At 44.3% G+C, this 26037-nt stretch overlaps 1 protein-coding gene across 2 annotated transcripts in view; it reads left to right on the top strand.

The window, feature by feature from the left end:
* SORCS3 (sortilin related VPS10 domain containing receptor 3) overlaps positions 1 to 26037 on the top strand; it is a 654973-nt gene that overhangs the window by 64669 nt on the left and 564267 nt on the right. Inside the window, exon 1 of one of the 2 annotated variants that reach the window (XM_060404717.1) lies at positions 12854 to 18176. The exons of the other annotated variant lie outside the window; for it this stretch is intronic. Within the exon in view, the coding sequence (XP_060260700.1) occupies positions 18171 to 18176 (6 nt within the window). The 5' untranslated portion in view covers positions 12854 to 18170. Of the gene's footprint in view, positions 1 to 12853; positions 18177 to 26037 lie in introns of those variants that run through there. 2 annotated transcript variants of the gene reach the window in all.

The raw sequence follows: 26037 nt of genomic DNA on the forward strand, positions 1-26037 counted from the left end.
TGAACACTTTGTTAAATGGATGTGTGAACAATCCAGTAAGAGAAGGAGAGAACTTTGATGGATATGCGTTTTTCAGGATCACTGATGCTTGAACTCATAGTTAGGCATCTCCTCTATCTATAGGGAAAAGTGTGTTAGTCGCTTAGTCCTGTCCGACTCTTTGCCACTTCATGGACTGTGGCCCCCCAGGTTCCTCTTTTCATGGGATTTTCCAGGTAATAATACTGGAATGGGTTGCCATTCCCTTCTCCAGGGGATCTTCCCAACCCAGGGATCAAACCCGAGCCTCCTGCATTGCAGGCAGATTCTTTACTGTCTAAGCCACCAGGACAAACTAGCTATAGGGATGCTGGGCTCAAATCAAAAGGCCGGAACTTTCCCTACCATTTGCAGAATATTACTGTGAAGAGAAATCTCTCTCCAATGAACAGGGCACAGATTTCTGGATGAGCCTGCCAGCTGGCTCCCCAAACCCCTGCCCTACCTTCTGACACAGCTGCTGTCTTACTGATGAGCAAACGATAAAATGTCTCCTGCACTCCCTTAGGGGCCCTCTGTGCCATTGCTTCTTATTTCAGCCGCTTCTACTTTGGCTCTGAAACCTGTGAAGTGTTCAGGGACTAGAGTTTCTAGAGAGATAGACCACTGAAGGACGTCATTTGTATTAAAATTCTGTATATGTAAATCCCTTTAATGAATCTGGCTCCACTGCAGCATATGGTACGCCAGCTGGCAAGGGGTGTAGTGTATACATCAGGGCCCCATTTCTGGTGTAGGACCTTTTCCCTGTAGATAATTTTACCTTACCTGTATGGAGACAGCAGCAAGAAACTGATACACATGCATACGTGTGCGCACTTCGTTTTTATATATATGTTATGTATATATATATATATTTACTGTATGTATTTACTATGTACCTTGTATATAAAGTGATTTCTCTTCCCTAAACATGAGACAGATTAATGTGGGCACATGGAAAATTGCTGTGGATATAGGGTCAGCTATTGCAAAGGAAAGATTATGGAGAGAGAGAGAGACTAAAGCTATGTGTGTGTGTGTGTGTGTGTGTGTGTGTGTGTGTGTGTGTGTATAGTGATTAATGAGTTAATAGAAGGAAGATCTGTCTGACCCATGGCCAAGTGAGCCTGGGTCTTGAAGCCTATAGTCTTGAAGAAGAAGTCTTGAGAAGAAGAGCCTGTCTGACCTAGTGGCCAAGACAGGCCACTCAGGGGCTTATCCACTAAGTGATACAGTCTGAGGCTGGATCTAAGAAGCAGAAAATTTGCATGATGCAATGGCCAAGAGCATATATTCTAGTTGCAGATGGGTGTTGGGTTCAAGTCCTGGCCCTGGTACTTAACTCACTATGTGTTCAGGGAATGTACCCTATTGCTTCCTTCTTAGTCCTTAATAAAAGAGTAATAGGGCTGCCTTCACTGAGCTGGTGGGATGATTAGATTTTTATTTGGAAAGTAATTCACACAGAGCCTGCCAAATGGTAAAACACTTTAAAAATGTGATCTTCTCATAAATATTCATTGTATTTCAGGACAGCACAATCTTGTCCTGCTATGGGGGTGTTTCTTTGGATTATTTGGGATCAGAAGGCCTTTTTGAACTAGACTCTTGCTGATTAAGACTCGGTGGTACAAAATGTAGTGCTGAGTACTTTGGGGGTGGGAGGATCGAAAAAGTAGATTTCAAGATTGCTGTGATAGAGGTTTGTAATATAATAGGACAGAGGGGCCTAATATCCCCAGAGGAAGACAGAGTCACAGTCAGAGAAAACGTATACATGACTGTCCCTGATGAGCTTCCATCCTGAGGAGGGATCGAGATGCTTTGGCCAGTTTGTTTCCTCTGCTTTTAATCATTGAGATTGTTAATACTCAGGAGCTGAGAGCTCCTGAAGATGTAGCTGCTTCATGTCGATTTCAGAAACCAGACCAGAACGCCTGTTGCTTCCCCTCCCCCCTGCCCAGCCCAATGCAAGCCTGTTCTGCTTTATCCCTTCTATTAGGAAGGATTCGTCTATGACAGTCCTGAGACCTAACATCAGACACACTCGGGATGCTATTCTTTTATTGCTGACAAGGTTGAGGCTTTCCACGTGAGCGGGGGTTGAGATGAATGAGTTTTCACTGTATTTATAGAAACTCAGTGCAATATCTCCCAAGGTATAAATAGAACAATGAAGTGTTGACAAAAGGGCTGGTTTTTCTGTAACTGTGGAAACCCTGCAATTATTCCTAGAACTATACTTATTGTTTATCTGCATCTAAATTTTAATAAACAGGGCTCTTGCTGCTTATTCATGAATTTTCAAATGGAAATATATCTCCCATTATTATCCCCTCCTTCTGAGTCAGGCCCCAACTTGCAAATTTGCAGCTGAGTAAATAGAGGGAACATTAGCAGCAATTAGATAATTGGCACCCTGGATAAACCCGCCCACAGCTGTGAATGAATATGGACCACGCCAGTGTCACCTGCTGCAGTCTTTGCGTCCCGCCATAGCCTTTGCCCTTGAGCATAGAAGTTTACCAGCTCAAGTCCTGGCCCCTCCTCTTCCCAAGAGGCTCAAGGGAGCAAAGTAAGGGAGTTTCCCTATAGTTCACGTGAGCCCTTGTGCAGTGAAAGATGTATGGCTAGAGAATTTAGTAAAAAGGGGAGAGTGAGTCCATTTATCTTTGCTCCAGTGGTTGCTAAATTGCTTATGATAACTTGTTTGGTGCATACGGCCAGCAAAAATTAATGCTTGGATTCTGAGCTGGAGAAAAAGGGTTTGGTTCTGACTTATGCTTTTTGGTAAATCCCTCCTGCCCACCCCGAACTTGCTAGCTTTGAGATGACCATTTTTTAAACTCTATCATCAGTCCCCACCCCCCGCCCCCGAATGACTTGGGTTTCCTTTAGTCACCATATTTTCCCTGGTTCCCAACCTTTTTGGCACCAGGGGTTGGTTTCATGGAAGACGGTTTTTCCACAGACTGGGGGGAGGAGAATGGTTTTGGGATGATTCAAGCACATTACATTTATGGTACACTTTGTTTCTGTTATTATTGAATTATATATAATGAAATAATTATACAATTCATCATAGTGCAGAATCAGTGGGAGCCCTGAGCTTGTTTTCGGGCAGCTAGATGGTCCCATCTGGGGCGATGGGAGACGGTGACACCTGAAGTGTGTTGCTCTGTCCAGTCTACTCTGGAATCTCATTGCTGTCACTGCAGAAAGCCCTGCCTCACAAAGATAGGATGTTGGGAAAGGAAGCAGGCTTTCAGTGCTTTTGCGGCCATCTCAGAATAAATGTCAAGGCTGTATATTGTCACTCTGCTTATTTAACTTATACACAAAGTACATCATGATAAATGCTGGGCTGGAGAAAGCACAAGCTGGAATCAAGACTGCTGGGAGAAATAACAATAATCTCAGATACACAGATAATACCACCCTTATGGCAGAAAGCGAAGAAGAACTAAAGAGCCTCTTGATGAAAGTGAAAGAGGAGAGTGAAAAAGTTGGCTTAAAGCTCAACATTCAGAAAACTAAGATCATGGTATCCAGTCCCATCACTTCATGGCAAATAGATGGGGAAACAGTGGAAACGGTGGCTGACTTTATTTTCTGGGCTCCAAAATCACTGCAGATAGTGATTGCAGCCATGAAACTAAAAGAAGCTTACTCCTTGGAAGAAACGTTATGACCAACCTAGACAGCATATTTGGAGAAGGCAATGGCACCCCACTCCAGTACTCTTGCCTGGAAAATCCTATGGACAGAGGAGCCTGGTAGGCTGCAGTCCATGGTGTTGCTAAGAGTCGGGCATGACTGAGCGACTTCACTTTCATTTTTCACTTTCACACATTGGAGAAGGAAAGGGCAACCCACTCCAGTGTTCTTGCCTGGAGAATTCCAGGGACGGGGGAGCCTGGTGGGCTGCTGTCTATGGGGTTGCACAGAGTCGGACATGACTGAAGTGACTTAGTAGCAGTAGCAGACAGCATATTAAAAAGCAGAGACATTGCTTTGTCAACAAAGGTCCATCTAGTCAAGGCTATGGTTTTTCCAGTGGTCATGTATGGATGTGAGAGTTGGACTACGAAGAAAGCTGAGCACCGAAGAACTGATGTTTTGAACTGTGGTGTTGGAGAAGACTCTTGAGAGTCCCTTGAACTACAAGGAGATCCAACCAGTCCATCCTAAATGAGACCAGTCCTGGGTGTTCATCGAAAGGACTGATGTTGAAGCTGAAACTCCAATCGTTTGGCCACCTGATGGCAAGAGCTGTCTCATTTGAAAAGACCCTGATGCTGGGAAAGATTGAGGGCAGGAGGAGAAGAGGACGACAGAGGATAAGATGGTTGGATGGCATCACCAAGTCAATGGACATGAGTTTGGGTAGACTCTGGGAGTTGGTGATGGACAGGGAGGCCTGGCATGCTGTGGTTCGTGGGGTCACAAAGAGTCAGACACGACTGAGCAACTGAACTGAACTGAAGATAATATTGTGCTTTGACTTTAATCCAGAATGTGTGGAGATTTGAAGCTGTTTCAAATACATCCTAAACCTAACCCTGAACACCTGCTACGTGGCTCGGGGGTTGGGGACCCCTCCCTGTTTTAATTTTTCTTTATTTGGGAGGATTATTTCTCCTGGATGGAAAAGGATGCCTTTTCCAGCTCATTCCTTACTCCTGTCCCTCAGGCAATCACGGAGCCCTTTAATTGCTGGTGACTCCAGGGAGACAGAGTCATATCACAAAGGGAGGGTGACAGTAGGGCTTGCCCGTCCCTTCGAATCACCACGATGGAGACACATTGGAGTGCAGTGGGCTCATCCACCCATCCTCCTCTGTCCCACCCTGTCTGGCCTGGGTCCTCACTTTTACTTTGGGGTTGAGAGCAGTTCTGTCTAGACCTCTAGTCTCTCACTCCTGTCTCCCTGGATGCTTTCATAAATCCCTTCTTTCTTTCTTTCTTTTTTTTTTTTTAATTGCATACACCTTCTGTGGGTTTGGAAGGAGGGGGATGGGGTAGGAGTTGGGTGTAACAAGAGTGGGGAGGTTTGGATTGGGTGTGTGGGTCACTGAATGAGTCGCATGGAATCCATTAGTCTCCAGGGATCACTCCAGGCCATCTCACTGTGTCCCACTTAGAACAGGAATGTCACAGTGGGTCTTGAACAAGGCTCTAGGAGAGCTCCAAGAGAACCATAGGCCCCTATGAGATTTCTTGCCAGACCTGTTCTGTGTTTTGATATGTACCATCCCCATGTATAAACTTGAGAGAAATTACCTTTTATGTTTATTATTGATATCATTATTTTTAACATTTCTGGCATTAATGGTATTGATATAATGATAAAAATGTATTTTACATTTTGAGCACCAACTTTGCTTTATGTATCTAAAGCATGCTAAATTGCTTCAGTAGTGTGACTCTGGGTGACCCTTAGCCCACCAGGCTCCTCAGTCTGTGGGATTCTCCAGGCAAGAATACTGGAATGGGTTGCGGTGCCCTCCTCCAGGAGATTTTCCCAACCCAGGGATGGAACCTGAGTCTCTTACATCTCCTGTATTCAGGTGGGTTCTTTACCATTTGCCTCACCTGGGAAGCGTCATGTACAATTATACATTATTTAACAATCCAGGAGATTAAGTTTATTATCCTTATTTTATAGGTGAGGAACTCAAGGATCAGAGAAGTTAGTATGTATCCCAAGACCACACTGATAGTAAGAGGCTTATCGGAGAAGGCAGTGACACCCCACTCCAGTACTCTTGCCTGGAAAATCCCATGGACGGAGGAGCCTGGAAGGCTATAGTCCACGGGGTCGCTGAGGGTCGGACATGACTGAGCAACTTCACTTTTCACTTTCATGCATTGGAGAAGGAAATGGCAACCCACTCCAGTGTTCTTGCCTGGAGAATCCCAGGGACAGGGGAGCCTGGTGGGCTGCCGTCTATGGGGTCGCACAGAGCTGGACACGAGGGAGGTGACTTAGCAGCAGTATCTAATTGCAAAACCCATATTCTCAAATACCGTGCTAAAATGGTAGAACTCAAGTCATTTGGGGTAACAATTAATGTCTGAATTCTGGTCTTGAGAATGAGATGTTAACTGGATAGCCTGCATTTTAGGTCCTTAAGTCATAATCATTTGCACATTTTGGAGAAGACATTACAAACACAAACTTGGGTGGCAGTGGTTACTGTTGTTGCTTTTGATGGTGGTGGTGGTGTATTTTTAGTTTTCCTTATTTTATTTTATTTTTTTACCTTTCTTAAATCTTCCCTTCCAGCTAGAAACTAGTTTTCCCAATGCTTCCCTCTTGGTTCTTACTGCTGCCAACACATCAGATGTATCAACCACCTGAAACTGGGCTGCAGGGGTAGGATTTATTTGCAGACATTTTAATTTCCCTGGTGATAAGAAATTAATTTTGTTGCAACTCTTTAACTTTCTAATTGAATGATGGAATGTCACGGCGTGTGTTTTCCAGATGAAGGCAGTCAAAGTCTTACTTTCCACCTGAAAGAACTGAGTTGGGACCTGGGTTTGCAGGTTCTCTTTGCCCTACAACCCAGCTCAGCCCATCCTTCTGGGCTTGAGAAAAGACATTTGGCAGAAGGGTGTCAACTCTGCAGTCCTTCCCAGACTGCTGGTGGTCATGTCTGCCAGGAGATGACCTCTGCTTCTTTCATTCACTGAGCAAATATTTCTTGAGCACCTCCTGTGTGTGTGTGTCAGGCACTGTTCTAAGCTCAGCAGAGAACAAAAGAGGTGAGTCTCCCTGCCTTTCCCTTGGGGAGGAGACAGAGGAGAAATTAATCAGCAATTGTGACACAGATGTGTATAACGGACTTTTGGACTCAGAGGGAGAGGGAGAGGGTGGGATGATTTGGGAGAATGACATTCTAACATGTATACTATCATGTGAATTGAATCGCCAGTCTATGTCTGACGCAGGATGCAGCATGCTTGGGGCTGGTGCATGGGGATGACCCAGAGGGATGTTGTGGGGAGGGAGGTGGGAGGGGGGTTCATGTTTGGGAATGCATGTAAGAATTAAAGATTTTAAAATTTAAAAAATAAAAAACTAAAAAAAAAAAAATTCTGTGAAGAAAAGCAAAGCAAGATAAAGGATGGAGAATGTTGGAGCACTTAATTCAAAGAGTGTCTCTTGGGAGGTGACAGCTGAGAAAAGCTGGAATGAAGTGGGAAGAGCATTGAGCTGGAGGGAACAGCAGACCCATGAGGTTTATGCTCATCTTGGAGTTCAGTTCAGTTGCTCAGTCGTGTCCGACTCTTTGCGACCCCATGAATTGCAGCACGCCAGGCCTCCCTGTCCATCACCAACTCCGGGAGTTCACTCAGACTCATGTCCATCAAGTCAGTGATGCCACCCAGCCATCTCATCCTCTGTCGTCCCCTTCTCCTCCTGCCTCCAATCCCTCCCAGCATCAGAGTCTTTTCCAATGAGTCAACTCTTCGCATGAGGTGGCCAAAGTACTGGAGTTTCAGCTTTAGCATCATTCCTTCCAAAGAAATCCCAGGGCTGATCTCCTTCAGAATGGATTGGTTGGATCTCCTTGCAGTCCAAGGGACTCTCAAGAGTCTTCTTCAACACCACAGTTCAAAAGCATCAATTCTTCAGTGCTCAGCCTTCTTCACAGTCCAACTCTCACATCCATGCACGACCACAGGAAAAACCATAGCCTTGACTAGACGGACCTTAGTCGGCAAAGTAATGTCTCTGCTTTTCAATATGCTATCTAGGTTGGTCATAACTTTTCTTCCAAGGAGTAAGTGTCTTTTGATTTCGTGGCTACAATCACCATCTGCAATGATTTTGGAGCCCCCCAAAATAAAGTCTGACCCTGTTTCCACTGTTTCCCCGTCTATCTGCCATGAAGTGATGGGACTGGATGCCATGATCTTCGTTTTCTAAATGTTGAGCTTTAAGCCAACTTTTTCCCTCTCCACGTTCACTTTCATCAAGAGGCTTTTGAGTTCCTCTTCACTTTCTGCCATAAGGGTGGTGTCATCTGCATATCTGAGGTTATTGATATTTCTCCCAGCAATCTCGATTCCAGTTTGTGTTTCTTCCAGTCCAGCATTTCTCATGATGTACTCTGCATATAAGTAAAATAAGCAGGGTGACAATATACAGCCTTGACATACTCCTTTTCCTATTTTGAAACAGTCTGTTGTTCCATGTCCAGTTCTAACTGTTGCTTCCTGACCTGCATACAGATTTCTCAAGAGTCAGGTCAGGTGGTCTGGTATTCCCATCTCTTTCAGAATTTTCCACAGTTTATTGTGATCCACACAGTCAAAGGCTTTGGCATATTCAATAAAGCAGAAATAGATGTTTTTCTGGAACTCTCTTGCTTTTTTGATGATCCAGTGGATGTTGGCAACTTGATCTCTGTTTTCTCTGCCTTTTCCAACCCTAGCTTGAACATATAAAGCTTGGCTTGGAGAATTTTGAGCATTACTTTACTAGCGTGTGAGATGAGTGCAATTGTGTGATAGTTTGAGCATTCTTTGGCATTGCCTTTCTTTGGGGTTGGAATGAAAACGGACCTTTTCCAGTCCTCTGGCCACTGCTGAGTTTTCCAAATTTGCTGGCATATTGAGTGCAGCACTTTCACAGCATCATCTTTTAGAATTTGAAACAGCTCCACTGGAATTCCATCACCTCCACTAGCCATTGGCTTAGAAACAGATTTTATGAGTAGATGGAACACACCAATGTGGGGAGATTAGAAGTCCCCAGAATCATTCCCTGAAAATGTTGATTAATTTCCTATTATGTGCTAGTGCATGCGTGCATGCTAAGTTGCTCCAGTTGTGTCTGCCTCTTTGCGATCCAATGGACTGTAGTCCACCAGGCTCCTTTGTCCATGGGATTCTCCAGGCAAGAATACTGGAGTGGGTGGCCCTGCCCTTCTGCAGAGGATCTTCCTGATCCAGGGATTGGATCCGCATCTATTATATCTCATGCATTGGTAGGAGGGTTCTTTACCACTAGCGCCAGTATGGGCTAAGCCAGGACTGTTTTGGGTTTTAAACATCATCAGCAGTCATTTACTATTATTATCATTTATTTTTATTAAGCAAATATTAGCTGTCACAATTGAGTACTTAGAGTATGCTGAACTCTGTTCTAAGCACTTTACATGGATTAATTACTTTAATCCTCACAACATGCCTAAGAGGTAGATTCTTTTATTATTCATATTTGACTGAGAAAACACAAGCACAGAGAAACTGATAATTGATATACCCTCTGAGTATCCTGTCTGGGTTTGGAACCTGGGCAGTCTTGGATTAAACACATACAGTTTACCATGACATGGGACAGGCACCATGGGAAGAGTTATAACCAAAGGGCTCTTGCCCATCCTCATAGGAGAAAATGGAGGCTCAGAGAGCCAAGCCTCTATTCAAGGTGACATAATTGGGCAGCTGTGCAGAGGCCAGGGTTAACACGGGTATCTCTGACCTGAAATCTGTGTTTTTCAAGCTCTTCCAGGCTGGCCCTCCCATGGCAGCCCAATCAGGCCACACCCACTGTGTAGGGTGCAGAAGTGACCTAGGCCAGTGGCAGCCTTGGACAGGTCTCCAGCATCGAGCCGTGCCTCCTCTTCACCCCAGCGATTCTCCAGAAATTGGGATCCCAGGTTAAGACTGTCCTTGGGGATGACCGTGGACTTGTACTGGAAGCGTTTTGGAAGCATCATGGGCTTCTGAGCTCAGAGAATCTCTCTCAAGTCCGGGTCCCCATGTCTGGCTCTTGGATACTTGATGGTTCAGAGATGAGGGTGTTTGAGCCAGGGTGCTGCCTTGTGGATTCTGGGCTTAGAGGAGGTGTGGAGGGAAGTGGGAGGGAGCAAATCTTTGTGTTTCATCTGCTTTCCCAGGCTTGTTGTGATAGGCCTGTCATGTAGTTCAAATTGCCAAGTGACCATTCATGGCTAGGTTTTTGATCTCCCTGCATCTCCAACACCTAAATTCCCCCTCATTCTTACTCTTGTGGCTCTTCCAATAATAACAATCATAAACTAGTAACAAGTCTATTTGGGGAGTGTTTCCCATGCCACGAAACACTTTTCATATGCATCATTTCCTTAAAACCAGATAGCAGCATTGTGAGATAGCAGTATGTTACTCCTCTATTAAAGACGAGGACGTGGAAGGTTCAGAGAGGTTGTTTGTCCTGCCAGATGCCACACAGCAAGTACTGTATAACTGTGCCAGAATCCAGTCCCAGTCATTTGACTCTCCCCCACAGCTCTGCTTCACCACCTCTTCAAACAACTTCCTAGTTAGTGTGCTTAATGGCTGTCTGTCAGTCTAGCTTTGGTTGGCCTTACAAAGACAAGCTTCAGTGAAATCAAATGATTTTGCTGCTGAATGAAGACATTAGCACAATGCAGTTTTCTAGACCACCCTCATATATGGTTCTCTCAGCTCAGTGAGCCCGGTTGGGAAGGGCTAGAGAGGCTGAGGAGGCAGAGGCTGTCCTTCTGGTCCCAGGCCAGCTGCTAGCAATCCCAGAGCCTGGCGGCATGCTCGGGTGTAGGACACAAAGGAAGCGTCTATTGTGCTGTAGGAAACCTTCCTCTCTGAGAAGATGCCCACAGCTGAAAGATGACTGCTGCCCTGCTGCTTTCAGCCCAAGACTTTCACAGTGTTCTTGGCCCATGAGTAACCTAAAATCCCTGGAGGCCCAAACTGATTCATTCATTCAGTGAAAGCAAGCACCATGTGGTGGCAATATAGCAGTTATTAAAACAGCAAAACCCCTGGCCCCGTGGAGTTTACTCTCTAGTGGACGATAGTCAGCTAGAAAGTATATTCATCATACAGCATGTTAGAAAGCAACAAGGGCTGTGGAGCAAAAACAGAGAAGGGGTGTGGGATGTGTGATGGGTGGGTCTCCAGGGAAGGGTTTTATCATCTCAGCTCCCTTTCCAGCACTGCATGCCAATTATTGTGTTATCATTTCAACATGTAGATATAAAATATTAATGATGCTTTTATATAGTTTTCTTCCATACTAAGTCTTTGAAATCTGGTGTGTATTTAACACCTGCAGCCCATCTCAGTGCTGACTAGACACATTTCTTGTGCTCAGTTAATACACACGGCTATTGTATTGAACAGCTCAGATCTAGAAGAGTATCTTTCTCTAAGTCCCCATTCTTTTATTTCTTCATCGATAGAAGTGTCGCTTGGTTTTGTGTGCCCTTTGTACTTGAGTGTTTAGTGTATATGTGTCCACATGTGGGCTGGTTAATTTAGGTTTTAGGTTTTGTCAGTGTGGTGGAATGTAAGTAATTTGAGGCTGGAACTACATCCCTTTACTTCTGTATTCCTTGACTCAGGCCCTCTCCACAGTGGGGGAGGTTGCGGAGAATGATGGTCGATGCAACACAGGGAAAGTCATTATTATGTATCACTGTCTGACCTTAGGCTAAATTGCTTCATCTCTCCGTTTCGGTTTCCTTCTCTGTTAAATGGGGGCGGTGGGATCATTTATACCTGCCTCCAGGATTGTCATGAGGATAAAGGACAGTGGATATAAAGGACAGTGGAAAGGGTAAACACACTACACAGAAAAGGGTGAAAAGCTGGGTGTTTTTGTTATTTTAAGTGGACAGAAATCATCTGGGTCTTCTCCCGGTGTTTGCACGAAGGTAAGCTTGTTGGGAGCAAGAAACCATGGGAATTATACTCATATTGAGATTGGAGGAGTGTGTTTGCATGTGTGTTGGGGTGAGGGAAACCCATGAAATTGGATCTTAGTGTCCTTAGGGCCGGGGAAGTCACGTCTCACAAAAGATCTCTCTTTTCCCCTCTTGTGCGTAAGACAGTGTCAGAAAGACAATCAACCAGCCGAGCTCTCTGTGCAGAGAGGTTTTTAGAGTAACCAAGCCTGGCAGTTCAAGCCAGCAGAGACCAGTTTACCTCCCTCAGTGCTCAGTGGCTCCCAGTTCCAGGAACCCCTGCAGTGTGGAGAGCACCTTCCTCTTGGGGACTTTCAGAGGACCACCTGGTCTGGTCCTCTCCCGAACGCTTGTGCCTGGTGTTTCTTCATGACTGTGAAGGCGCTTGCTGGCAAACAGAGTTTTACTTTGTTAGACAGTCTGCTTTTGCTGGGAATAAAAACCACACTTATTCATCTAGACTCTTGCTTTCTGCAAATATGGTGAGGTGGTGGAGGGGGGTGGTGGTTTGAGAATGACAGCTGACATGTGCATTAGGAACTGTGGAATCTGATGTAACTTAGAGCAACTATTTTGCATGTTTTGCATATAAATGGCCTTAGTACCATCCTGCCACACACTTCCCCTAAGACAGACTCCCTTGGGCACCTTTCTGAGAACTCACCTTGATTCCTTCTCTCCTCTAGTTTGCCAAGTGGACTCCTGCCCAGTTATTATTCCCAAATTGCTACTCCTCTGGTTGCCAGATGGACTAATATCCATCTCCTCTGACTAGACTTTGGAGTCATCCTCAGCTTGGCTCCTATTCACCTTTCCTCTAGGTGGGCTGCCTTCCGTCTACTGAGAAAGCTTTGCCTGATCCCTTTCTCCTGCAGAGAGCATTTCCCATTGTGGGTTACCAGTTGTCTCAATTCTCCTGGGCTGTGGGACTTTTAATGCTCAAGCTGGTGAAGTCTTGGTGAACCAGGATGGGTTGGTCATCCACCCCCTACACCATCTCCATCTGTTAGAATTCAGCCCAATTTAAGGGTCCTGCCCAGTTCCCTGCTGGGTCTGTGAGCTCCAGTATTCGTCTGTATATTCATGTGGCACTGGCTGTTTATAGTGTCTTTTGTTATAGGTGTTTGTGTTCATTATTGTCTCTTCATCAAAAGTGTGATGAAGGTAGGTGTTTGGATCTCATTTGCTGAATGAATGAATGGAGAATGAATTATATCCTTGAAGTGAGAGGATATGTCATAACTACACTGGTGGGTTTTCATTAATTTCAAAATAATAAACGTCCATTTTGTTTTTACAGAAAAATGTGTAAGAAATAGAAAATCACACTCATGTTCTTGAAAACCCACTATTCAGAAATAGCCACTATTAATATCTTTTTGCCTGTCCCTCCAATGTCTCCTGTCTCTCCTTTCCATCTGTCTCTCCAGTCGTCTTCTATCTTTCTGTCTATATATCGCTTTAAGATCTTATGTACATATGATTTTGTAATCTGATATTTCCCTTTACAATATATCATGAACATTTTTTTCTCATGCAATCAAATATCCTATGATCAGAATCCTTAAAGGATATATGCTTATATATCATATATTTATCATTATATATAATCTGTCTGTCTACATCATTCCATTTGTGGCTGTACGAGTAGTTGTTTTTTTTTTTTTTAAATCAATTCCCCATTCTTGAACATGTAGGTTTGTTTCATAAATTTTGTTCATGTGGCTTTGTCTTTTTTTTTTTAACCATCTTTGATTATTTCCTTGAAATCCTTAGGGATAGAATTTCTGAGTCAAAGGCTTCTGAGTGATTTTAAAAGTCAGGGTGCAGCTTGTATTTCTCAGGTTACCTCTAAAAGAGAAAGTGAACTCTAGAGGTTAAACCTTGCTTTGATCTCAGCTTTAGCCATGACCTTGTGCTTCTAATGGTTTTCTTAGACCTGAACAATGAAAGTTTGAGGGGACTGAGTTCTATTGCAGGACTGAGAAAACCCAGGCAAGGCTGAGAATTCACTCTGTTTCTGGTGGATCTGGATGTTGGGAGCATGTGTACCTGAGATGATAATATGAAGATGGCTGAGACCAGAAAAGGATTTGGGACCAGGTTAGAGCAGTGTGAAGAGTCAGACTAGGTCATATCAGGTCAAAGACCTTTGACGTTTTGGATTATGTTACACTGCATACGAGGACCTTCATACAGTGATAAATACTACCCCAGGCAGAAAGCCTTTTACACCTGTCCTACCAGAAGTCAAGGACTGGTTTCTGTGATGGGGCTCTCTCGAGGCTTGTAGGCTCAAAGCATGTCTCAATATAAGCCCTGGAAAATCCCAGTATCTGGCTGATCTTTCCCAGCTCCAGCTTGTCTGAGCTTAGCAAGTGGCAGCAGAAGTCCAGGCTCAATGGAAGACAAGTCCTGTGGGTCACAAGCCTGGGGAGATCAGGACTGTTCAGAGTGGGCCACCAGCCCTGATGATTCGATTAGAATAAAGCTCCATCTGCTTTAAATGAGCTCAAGTCTCTCGATCTCAAAAGATCCCATCCCGGGTTAGATGTCAGATTCTAGTGTAATACAATATTGCTGATGATATTTGAGGAAATCATTGCAGAGTGGGAATGTTCCAGAAGGAGACAAGGAATTATTCAGACTTTCAAAATGGTCTGTATAAGGTAGTTTACAAATTCATGTGCTAGTTGAAAATCCTGGGCAAGAGTCTAAAATTGAGTATTTAAAAGAGGGATTGTGTAACCTTGGAAAAACAAATAGTAATCACTAGGAATAATCATGTACTAACTGAGGAGTGAGTCTTTTTTAGCTAACCTCTTTCCTTCTTCGCAGTAGGCATGGTATGTCCTGATTTCAACAAGGCATTGGAAAGCTCCTCAGGGTACCTTGGGCTCAAGACAGAAGGCTTTGGGCTGGATCAGTTATTCATGGAATGGTATCCTCAGAGTATGTTTTTTTTTTTTAATTTAGTTTTTTAAATTGAAATATAGTTGATTTACAGTGTTGTCCTAATTTCTGCTGTATGGCAAAGTGATTCAGTTATACATGTATATACATTCTTTTTTAAAATATTCTTTCCATTATGGTTATATGTGGAATCTAAAATGTAGCACAAATCAACCTATTTACAAAACAGAAATAGACTTGCAGACATAGAGAACAGACTTGTGGTTACTAAGAGGGAGGGAGAGGAAGAGGGATGGATTGGGATTTTGGATTAGTAGATGCAAAAGTTAACATTTGGAATGGATAAACAAGGTCCTACTGTATAGCATAGGGAAATGTATCCAATCTCTGGAATACTTTGTAATGAAGCAATTCTCAAGCCAGAGGCAGGTTTCTGGAGTCAGGAGGTTCTATTCTTTATCCTGTGTTGTTAACATTTCCTTTAATCAATGACAAAGAAAGATGGGAGAGATAATAGATATGTTGGATGAAAAGATTCAGATCTAAAATGATTAGTTCAGGCTTGGAAAAATGAACTTGATTTAACTTAAAATGATGGTTAATAGGGTCATGTTGCTGGGTTTTAACCTTGCATTAAAAAAAGTGAAACAGCTGCACAAGGCCAGGAGGGGGAGGTTTGACTACTCATATTTCAGAAGATATATTTTCAAGTTCAATGTGTGTCAAGTGGCATGAATGGAACTACGGAACCTGTGATGAGGCTGGAAAAAGTCCTTCCCCGTCACTGGTTCTGGAATGCTTGGAATGAGGTGGCTCCTTCTGGGCACAGCACTTTTGAGAGAGATGAAAGGCTGACAGCATGCTAGAGGGCAAAGAACATGGGGACTTCCCAATCCACCAGTGACAGGCTATGTGGACCTTGGGGAATGTGTTAGTCTCACCGAACCTCAGTTTCCTTATCTGTAAAATGGAGCAGTAAAGAGCTATCTATATCATGTTTTGTGAGAACAGTATAATTCATGAACATCCGTTAGAACAGGTCTTCATTCAGACTTACTGCTTGGCACATCTTGGACTTCTTTTTGTTGTCCTTGCTATAGGAGAGTGGTCAAGATTCTAAGAGTTGAAATTCATGTCAAGCCCAGATTTGCAGTCTGGAGAAGCGTGGACTTGGAGGCATGAGAGATGAGCAGGTACTATCTGCCAGACATTGTTCAGGGGGCTTTACTTGGATTATCTTATTTGCCCTTCTGGATAGCCCTGTGAAGGAGGGAACTTTTTTTTTTTTTTTTTTTTGGCATTTCACAGATCAGGAAACTGAGGCTTAAGGAAATGTGTTTAGACCGAGGCTCCATAGCTAGAAAGGGACGGAGTTGATCTGGAACCTGACCTTCTGCCTCCCTGTCTAGACTGCCATGGTGCATCTCTTGCATTCTAGAGCACTGACACTTGGCAGGGGGTCAGGGGGGCATGCTTTGCGGTCAGTGGAGAAATCCATCTGAACTGGGTGCCGGGAGAGTCTGAGTCCAAGACCAGCTGCAGACCAGCTAGGTTGTATCTCTTGAGGCACCTCATCGGCCTCCCAGTTTCCTCACCTGTTTTCCTCAGCTGCCCTTTAGGTGTTTTGCTGGACAGTCGGTGAGTCCAGCTATCTGTTCTACCCAGTAAAAGGGTGATCCCAGGGTCAAGGGGCCAAGATTGAGTTGGATGTGGTATGTTTTCATCATGATTGGGATGGCAGTGACTAGATGGGCTTTGAGTGAGTGAGTGCGTTCCCAGGGCAGCTGGCTGCTGTCTGGCTATCTGGTAGAGCACCCCCTTTATTCCCCTCATTCCTTGGCTCCTGCTGAGCTGACTGCATGGGAAAGAGGCCTGGAGGAGGCTTGGAGAAACATCAACACAATCCGCATATTCGCTTCTGCCACCATAATAAGTGGTCCATGGGGGCATCATGGCAACCTTTTCAAAGGGTTTTCTTGGGTCCCAGCCAGAGACAGAGATGCTAATTGATGTATCTTCTTAGTCTGTGTCTTCATTTACTGGAGTATTGTTTATTTTGGGAGAAAGAGGAGGGCTTGGGGTCTAATCCTAAACCGTCTCCTTCCCAGAAGTCACTGCTCAGGATTTTTCCAGAACTGGCCACCTAGTCCCTGAGTCTTTCTCAGCTCTGGTACTAGGAGCCTCAGTTTCCCTGTCACCTTTCATCTATGAACATTCCAGCCTCTAGGACTTGGCTCCCACTGTTTCTTCCACTGTGATCCCTTACACTTTTGTAGTTTTCCAAGTCTTACCCTGGAGTCTTCCCTCTTCTGTGGACCTGCCTGGGTCACTAAGCCTGTACAGATTGGCTGAACTGAGTAACTGAAGGGCAGGGACATTGCTTCCTGTGTCTAGAATGTGGCTGGCACTCTGAAGATGCTCAGTAGATATTGTGAAAGAATGAGTGAGAACAATGAAGGGATGAATGCTGGCTAGCACCATTTAGCCCTTCAGAATTCCCTGGTTGCTTCATGTTGGTGCTTTACTGATGCTGTCTTCAGGATGTGGGCTTAGAAATCAGAGGCCGAATTCAAATCTTAGCCCTCCCACTAATATGGGTACATTAGTTAAATTCTCTAAAACAGTTTCTTCAGCATTGCAGAATGTCTCATAGGGTTTTAAGGAGGTTTAAATGAGAGAATGAACATAACACTCTTAACTAGTTGCAACAAGTGCTCGAGAATCCTAGCTTGCTCTAGTGTGTCTATCAGGAGGGCAGGACCCTGACTTATATTGCTACTGCTGACTTGGTGTTGCCTTGTCCCTTGGTGAATCCATCTTGATTGCTTATTGGATAAGGACCCTAGGGGTCATAGACAAAGAGAGCAAGAAGGGACTCTGCATAGGGGTCTGATACACTTGTAATAAAATAGGATATTGTTTTGCTTTAACAGTATTGTGCTAGCTCAGAGGCTTCATAGCAGACGTTATGGCTACAGAGAGACCCAGAGGACCATGACGTCAGGGCCATTGTTACATCAGTGTTCTCTGCTGTCTCTGAACACAATGTTCCTAAACTGTGGCACTTGTATTTGAAAGGCGAATCACTCACTCCAGGAAGACACTGCTTTTAAAAATGGTATTAGATGCCTGTGAGACAGGAACACATAGAACCAGCTCCACTGCAGGAAGTTAAACACGCCTAGTGCCAAGTATCTCTGCAGGGGCCCCCAGAGGAAAGAGGGTATCAAATTACTAGAAAGACCAACCCCAGTCTCAGTCTCCTTAACTTCGGACCAGCCTCTGCTTTTGCACACACGCTGCTGTTGGCTGCTGTTTAGAAGCCTTTATCTTGGGCTAAATGTCATACTGTAGAGCAGAGATGTTTCTCTGCTTCCCTGAGAATAAATAGCTGTGGAATGAGCAGGACAGACAAGGAAGAAGGGTTGCAGCAGCACTTTGACACCCAAAGGGGCTGTCGAGCTGGGAAGCTTTGTGTAGGCGTTCTGCGCACAGCCTGGTGTAATCAGAATGGAGGTGGGTAAGGACCCCATGCAGGCGGGACCTACAGGGGAGAAGGAGAGGCCCCTCCAAGCCCTATTTCTGGCTCTAGTGTCTGAAGGTTGAGGGGCTGAGCAGCAAACAGCGGAGAAGAGTGCCCCGGAGCCAGAGTGGGGGCAAGTCAGGCTACCATCAGCCTGCAGTAAACAGGCTGATTAATCAGGGATGAATTCAATTTCCCTACAAGAGCAGCTATGGACTGCATGGGCATCTGCAAAAGAATCATAACAGCCCTTGAACTTACAGAGTGCTTTATGCTTCTGAAAATGCTCTGGAGTCCGTGAGCTCCTACGCTGCTCCCAGGGGTCCTGATGGTGGGGAGGGCTGGCACTGCTACTCACTCAGCAGAGATGAGGAGGGCAGAAGGGCTTGCTTAAGACCACGCAACTATACCCTAAGGAACTGGACCCGGTGCCTCCCTGATTTCTACAATTCATTCATTCATTCAGCAAATATCGTGCACATTTCTGGTGTCAGGCATTGACTTAGGTTTAATAAATATGGAGATCTGAGGCTTGCCTGCAGATAATCCCGATAGTTTATGCATTTCAATAAAGCAGCTTTGCAGTGTTTCCCCATCAGTTTCTCTTGGGAGGCACCGACTCGGTGCTTTACTGTAATGTCCAGAGGTTTCGAGTTTTTCAATCCCTGTTTTGTAGTGGGGGAGGAAGAGAGGAGCCCCCTCTTTTGAGTGAGTTTGCAAAGGTAACACCATTTACATGGGGCTGATCTTTTTTTTATCATCTCCTCAAAACCAAAGGGGGCTTCCCTGATGGCTCAGTGGGTAAAGAATCTGTCTGCAATGCAGGAGACACAGGAGACATGAGTTCGATCCCTGGGTCAGGAAGATCCACTGGAGTAGGAAATGGAAACCCACTCCAGTATTCTTGCCTGGAAAATTCCATGGACAGAGAAGCCTGGTGGGCTAGAGTCCATGGGGTCACAAAGAGTCAGACGTGACTGAGTAACTAAGCACACAAAAGCAGAGGAATGGGGCTGTGATGTCCCCTCAGCGATGCCTAGATGGACGTCTGTCCCCAGACAGATGATAAATTTCTTAAGGATCCTAGTATCTTGCTCAGCTGGGCAGCCTACCTTCATGGCTCTCACTGCAATAGTAGGCTCTCAGCATATACTAATTGGATTGAGCTGGAGTACAAACATTAGTGTATTTAAGTTCATGTCTCTCTGTGTGCCTGTGCACGTATGTGTGTCTGTATGAATATGCATGTGTTGGGTTGGCTTAATCTGAAGTGTGGGAAAAAAGCATTGTTTACTGCTGTAGTTTGTTTTTATGGATGCTAGAAAGATCTCTTCCCTAGAAATGTATTTTTTTCCTAGTCCAGCATGCAAGGATAATTTTTATCATTAGAAATATACTTGTTTATTATAAGGATGAACATCTGCAGTTCTGTGCACTTGATGTGAGTTGGTCAGTGGTCTTTTCTTTTAGCTCTAGGAGCAATCACAGCCGTGAGCGTATCCTGCAGCCCTTGAAGGTGAAGAGGAGACACGAGAAGGCTAAGGGCAGAGGAAGTGGAGAAAGTTGAGGCACAAACGGCAGGCTGGTTTTTCATAGTTCAGTTAAGAGCTGACCGTGGTCCTATCTTCCCAGGTAGATTGAAAGAGCTTCAGAGGCAGAGTATGCATTTCTCCCTAAGAAGCAAAATTCTTAAGAAGCTAGAGCACAGGAGACCCCATGCCTGTGCATAAGACCCCAGGAAGATCTATTGTCTAGTGTGTGGGTTGCACCCTTATGCAGGCAATGATGGTCTTAGTGACCATCACCAAGGTGATGAATGACACCTGAGGGTCCACATGTGGGCAGAAGGGTTCACCTCTATTAACTTTCTTCATCGCCTCTACTGATCCCACTCAGGACCGCTTGACAGGAGAGATGACATTCTGCAATGAAAAGTACATCCATAGGCTTTGAATTGGAGAAGGCAATAGCACCCCACTCCAGTACTCTTGCCTGGAATATCCCATGGACGGAGGAGCCTGGTAGACTGCAGACCATGGGGTCGCTAAGAGTCAGAGACGACTGAGCGACTTCACTTTCACTTTTCACTTTCATGCATTGGAGAAGGAAATGGCAACCCACTCCAGTGTTCTTGCCTGGAGAATCCCAGGGATGGGGGAGCCTGGTGGGCTGCCGTCTATGGGGTCGCACAGAGTTGGACACGACTGAAGTGACTTAGCAGCAGCAGCAGCAGCAGGCTTTGAATGGAGCTAGCTGGGTTTAATCCCAACACAGGTACTCTTGAGGCTTCCCGAGTGGTGTTTGTGGTAAAGAACCTGCCTGCCAATACAGGTAGACGTAAGAGACGTGAGTTTGATCCCTGGGTTTGGAAGATCCCCTTGAGGACGGCACAGCAACCAACTCTAGTATTCTTGCGTGGAGGATTCCATGGACAGAGGAGCCTGGTAGGCTGTGGTCCATAGGATCATAAAGAGTTGGACACAACTGAAGCAACTTAGAACACACGTACACAGATACTTTTGAGCTTTATGACCTTGACTGAATGATTTAACCTCTCATCATCAGAGATAAAAGCATCAGTGACCTTGTACATGTGATAGGAGTGTTAGGTGATATATATACAGGGTCTGTTACTAACTTATTAATATGCCTGGCAAGTTAGATTTCTCTTTCTTAAGACTTTTTTTTTATATATATATATATATATAGTTAGTAGAAGAATCTGCCCCTTTAAGGTTGTCAGTTAAAAAAAAGTCTTTCCCCAGAAAGGGTGGAGTACAAATTTAAGAGTTGGTGAAGAGCATCAGGAAAGAGAAGGGCTTCCAGAGGGGGCTGTCCCCCTGCAGCTTGCCTTTCACTCGGCCCTCCTGCCTGGTGAATGTCTGCGGCGGGCAGGGGGCCCGGCAGCTCTGGTGGAAGCTGTGCCACTGCATTGTTCTTGGCACTTATGCCAGCCATTCAGGGCTCTCAAAAAATTGACTTAGGAAATAGTTTGAAAGTTATTGCTCGGGATTCAGGAAACTCCAGGTGGTTTTTGAGAGCTGCCCCCGAATGCAGCCGGAGATGTATCCTCAGCTGTTCATTTTCAGGACTTACGTTATTTTTCATGTTTATTTCTGGCTGGAGCCAGAGCTGGGGTATTCATGAGCTCTCATCGTCTGCTTTTTTTTTAAAAACACATCCCTTTGTTTCTTTGGGAGAGAATGAAGCTTGCTACCCAAGCCCCTCTGCCCCACTGCAGGGTTCAAGGAAACTGGCCCTTGTAATTGTAAATTACCTATGAAAAAGACAAAGCCTTCAGCTCCCTCCCTGACTAAAGCTGCAGAGATCAGTGGTGATGGTGGAAATTAATGAAAGCCGTAGCTGAGTTTTTGGCCTGTTGATGACTGCTGAGATGAAAAGACAGCAATTGAAGCTGGCTTTGGGGATGAGCATTCCAGTAAGGATTTCTTTTTGGGACACAGTTATTGCATGTACCATAGACTCCAGCCAGGCCCCAAGTTTCTTGAAGCCAGTTCTGAAATGCTCCCTAATAATCAGTTTTCTTTTCTTTCGAAGTGTGGCCTCTAATCTGACCACCCCCTCCCTCAAGGAAAAATACAGTCTTTGAAGCACAATACAGTCATAGCTCAAAGTCAAGTCAAATACATTTGCTCTCTCTGTTTCTTCTTTTTAATAGCAGAATGAGGCTTGCTTGAACTCATTTTCTTTTTCATCTTGGCTTATCCCCTTGGGCTGGTGTTAAACAGCTGTCATACTTGGGCTGCCCAGGAATCCACTTATGAAACAAACCAGTCAGCCTTCCTAATTGTCCTCCTGTGACTGGACTAAATTGTCATCTTAATTTTTCAATGTTGAGTTCCTGGGCCTCGGGCCTGTGAGTGTCATCTCTCACAGGCCAGTCATTTGCCCCCAGCCAGACCCTCCTGTGAATTGATTGGGTGGAGCTGAGACAGCCTGAAGTTGGGGGTCTGACTTCAAATGAAGAAGGAGGAAAAGGAATAAGGCCGTGGGAGTGGGGTGAGCTTGTGGAAAACAAAGCCATTTCTTGTTCGTGTGGAAGGTTTGTTTTCTTTATAATGTTCCGTATCTTCCTAAGAGAAGCAAACACCCAGGTATAATGAACACCCTCTAAGTGCGCATGCCTGGGCAGACACATCCTGGCACCTGTACACGTGTATTTGGTTGCAAGTGAGGGCTTCATTCTAGAGAGCACACTGATGCTTCACTATTCTGTCAAGATTTAGAAACATATTTTAAATTGACATTGATGAATTCAGCATTCATGTTTTCGGTTATTATTGGTGGCATTCTGAAAGAGCTTTAGCATTATAGTAATTTTTCTGACCTTGGTGATTTTGTAGTTTATTCTGTTAAATAGTTGTTATATTCTCTTTTGGGGAATGAGTCCTTCTGAAGACTGTTTCCCTTGTACTGTTTTCAAGGGAAATTTTTCTTTTAAAATATTCCCCTCTCTTAGTCTTCTTTTGACTTTTTGAATTGGAAACTTGCTTTACTATTTGTTGTCTTGCTTGGTGTTCAGGCTTTTAACATGATGACTTCTTTGTTCACAACTCATCCACACATCTGTAACTCATCCACACGTCTGTAACCTTTGACAGCGTTTCAGCCCAGGTACTCTCCAGAAGCAGGTTCATCCACCCCACTTGCACTGACAGTGATCCTTGTGTCTGCTGATTTCACGGTGCATTTCTGGTTTGCAAGCTAGGCAGTATCCTTGTGATTGCTTTTCTCCTGTGCTCCGTTCTTGTGGTGTTTTCTTTCCTTATTTTCCAAGTTTTCTTCTTTGATCACTTTTTATTTTCTGTTTCAAGAGCTTCCTTTAGTCCTTCTTTTGTAACAGGTCTACTGGTAAAAAAAATTTTTTTTTCTTAGTTTTCTTTTCTTGGAGAATGTTTTCATTTACCCTTTCATTCCTAAAAGATGTTTTTGTTGGATAGAGAATTTGGGGTTGACAGTATTTTATTCTTTCAGCTCTTAGAAAATGTCATGCCATTTTTCCTGATGTCACTCACTTCTCATGAGAAATTCACTGTCATTTAAATGGTTTTTTTCCTTGTAGGTAAGGTGTTTTCTCTTGCAACTTTCTAGATTTTTTTTTTCAATTTTCTTTAGATTTCAGTAGTTTGTGATATGTCTTGGTGTGTGTTTCTTTGGGTTTATCCTGTTAAGAGTTTGCTAAGTTTTTTGAATCTTTATGTTTGTGTCTTTTTGCCAAATTTGGGGAAATTTTAGTCCTCATCATTTTTGTGGTTAAAATATATCTTAGATTTAAAAATTAAATGGTTATAAAGCAAATACTAATAATCTCCACTATCCCTCATCCACTGCATATATACTCCTATCCAATCCCACCTTCCTTTGGTAACCAGTAGTAGCATTTTGGTACGTTTCTTTTTTTCCCCCATCTTTACTGAAGTGCATATAATTGGTGTATGAAACACTGCACATAATTAGTTTATGCAGTTTGGTGGGTTTGGGCATCTGTATATACTTACGGTCCGTCACCACAATCCGGGAAATAAACATTCCTCACCTGCAAAGGTTTTCTTGCGTCTCTGTTTGTCTCGTGATAAGAATGCGGCATGAGCTGTGCCCTCTTAACACGTTTCTAGTGCACAGCACCATGCTGGTGACTAAGGCACTGTTGCCCAGCAGGACTCTGGGGCTTGTTCCTCTTGTGTGACTAACTTCATACTCATTGAAATGCAGCCGCCGTGTCGTCTTCCCCCATCCACGGGTAACCACCTTCTGTTGTCAGCCTCTCTCTGTTTGACTATTTGAGGTGACTTGGGTAAGAGGAGTAGTGCCGTGTTTCTCCTTCTGTGACTGACCTAGTTCACTTAGCTTCATGTCTTCCCGGTGCATTCCTGCTTTTGCAAATGGTAGGATTTCCTTCTTTTTGAAGGCCTGACCTGATTCCATTCCACTGTGTGCATGAACCACGTTTTCTTTATCCCGTCATCTGCCATTGGACCCTTGAGTTGTTTCCTGTCTTGACTATTGTGAATAATGCTGTCAGGAATGTGGGAGTGCAGATATCAGTTTCTAAGATCCTCATTTCAGTTCTTTTGGATACAGACTTGGAAGTGGGATTTTCTGGGTTGTACAGTAGTTTTATTTTAATTAGTTTAATGAATTATAATTTTTTGAGGAATCTCTGTACTATTTATCACAGCAGCTGTACCACTTTACATCCCCACTAACAGTGTACAAGTGTTCCAGTTCTTTTTCACAACCTCACCAACTCTTGCAATCTTTTGATATATTTTTAAAATTTTCAAATTAAGCATCTGCCATATGCCTATAATCAAGGTTGGGTATGGAAAAGCCTTTTTTCTTCAAATGGCCTCTCCACTCAAGGGTATCCTGCTCTGGGGTGAGGGGGAGGTTAAGCTTAAAGTTTGAATGGTGTAGTGGGAGGCAAGGCAGAGGATGTATTGTGAGAGGCATTGACCTTGTGTTGGAGTTCCTTGACCAAGTGCCTCACCATGGGGGTGGGGGAGTCCAGCAGGAGCTGGGTGCCTTATAACCTGTGTCCAAGATGTTCTCTTCAGTAAGTCAGTATTATTGAGAGTGGGCTCTCAGGAAGTGGTGGATTCGATTCTAACTTCCTGAGAGGGGATGAGTTTGTTCTGAGCTGTCTCTGTGCTGTCCTAAGTCCCTTCGCACACACGAGCCTGCTCTGGTGAGGTAGCAGGCTAGGAGTGAAAACCGCAGAAAGTCTGCCTGGTCCGTAGACCAGGCATAGCTGTAGAAGTGGAGGCTTGGAAGAGAGGTTGGGAACAGGACAGTGAGAAGCATCCTTTATTCAGGCATAAAGGCTAGGGCTCCAAGAAAAGGATCTCAGAATGGGCTTGCCTAAACCTTCATTCATTCATGGTGATGATAATGAAGCCAATAATAATAGTAATAAACCCTGATCATGATGCTTTCAACATTACCCGTTTCATCACCTCATTTGATCCTCACAGCACTGTGAGATAGATATTATCATCTCCATATTACAAATGAAGAAACCAGCTCTTAAAAGCTTGATGGGCTTGTGCACGGTGGCTGGCAGAGAGTGATGGGGCAACCTCCGCATGCCAGTGAAAAGTGAAGAGAAAGTGAAGCTGCACAGTCATGTCCGACTTTTTGTGACCCCATGGACTATAGCCCGCCAGGCTCCTCTGTCCATGGGGATTCTCCAGGCAAGAGTACTGGACAGGGTTGCCATTTCCTTCGGTGCTCCCCTTCGCCCATTTCCACCCTGAGCTCTAAACTCAAACCCTAAAACAGTCTTATTCAAAAACCCCCCCAAACAAAAACTGAAAACAGTCAGAGTTATCTTTGCATTCCCTTCCCTATCTCACTCTTAGACCTCTGACATACTGGACCTGCCTGGGGGATATTTATTTATGCCAGTGCTTTCTGTCGAATGAGATTCCTAGCTGTAATAGCAAATTTTCTGTTATACTTATGGTGATCATTATCAATTATAATAACGTTGCTTTTCTATTAAAGCACAAACCATTTGCTGAGAATAGTGAAGTATTTACTTTTTCTTATTAATCCTTACAACTATCCTATGTTATCTCTACTGTTACAGATGAAGGAGCTGAACGTTAGAGAGAATGATTGACTTGCCTAAAACAATACACCAGCTAATAAGGGGCAAAACTGGGGCTTCCTTGGTGGTCAGATGGTAAAGAATCTACCTGCAATGTGGGAGATCCAAGTTCAATCCCTGGGTTGGGAAGATCCCCTGGAGAAGGGAATGGCAACCTGCTCCAGTACTCTTGCCTGGAGAATTCCATGGACAGAGGAGCCTCTCGGGTCCATGCGGTCACA

The sequence above is a fragment of the Ovis aries genome, chromosome 22 (genome assembly GCF_016772045.2).
Source record: "Ovis aries strain OAR_USU_Benz2616 breed Rambouillet chromosome 22, ARS-UI_Ramb_v3.0, whole genome shotgun sequence".
Classification (NCBI taxonomy): domain Eukaryota; kingdom Metazoa; phylum Chordata; class Mammalia; order Artiodactyla; family Bovidae; genus Ovis; species Ovis aries.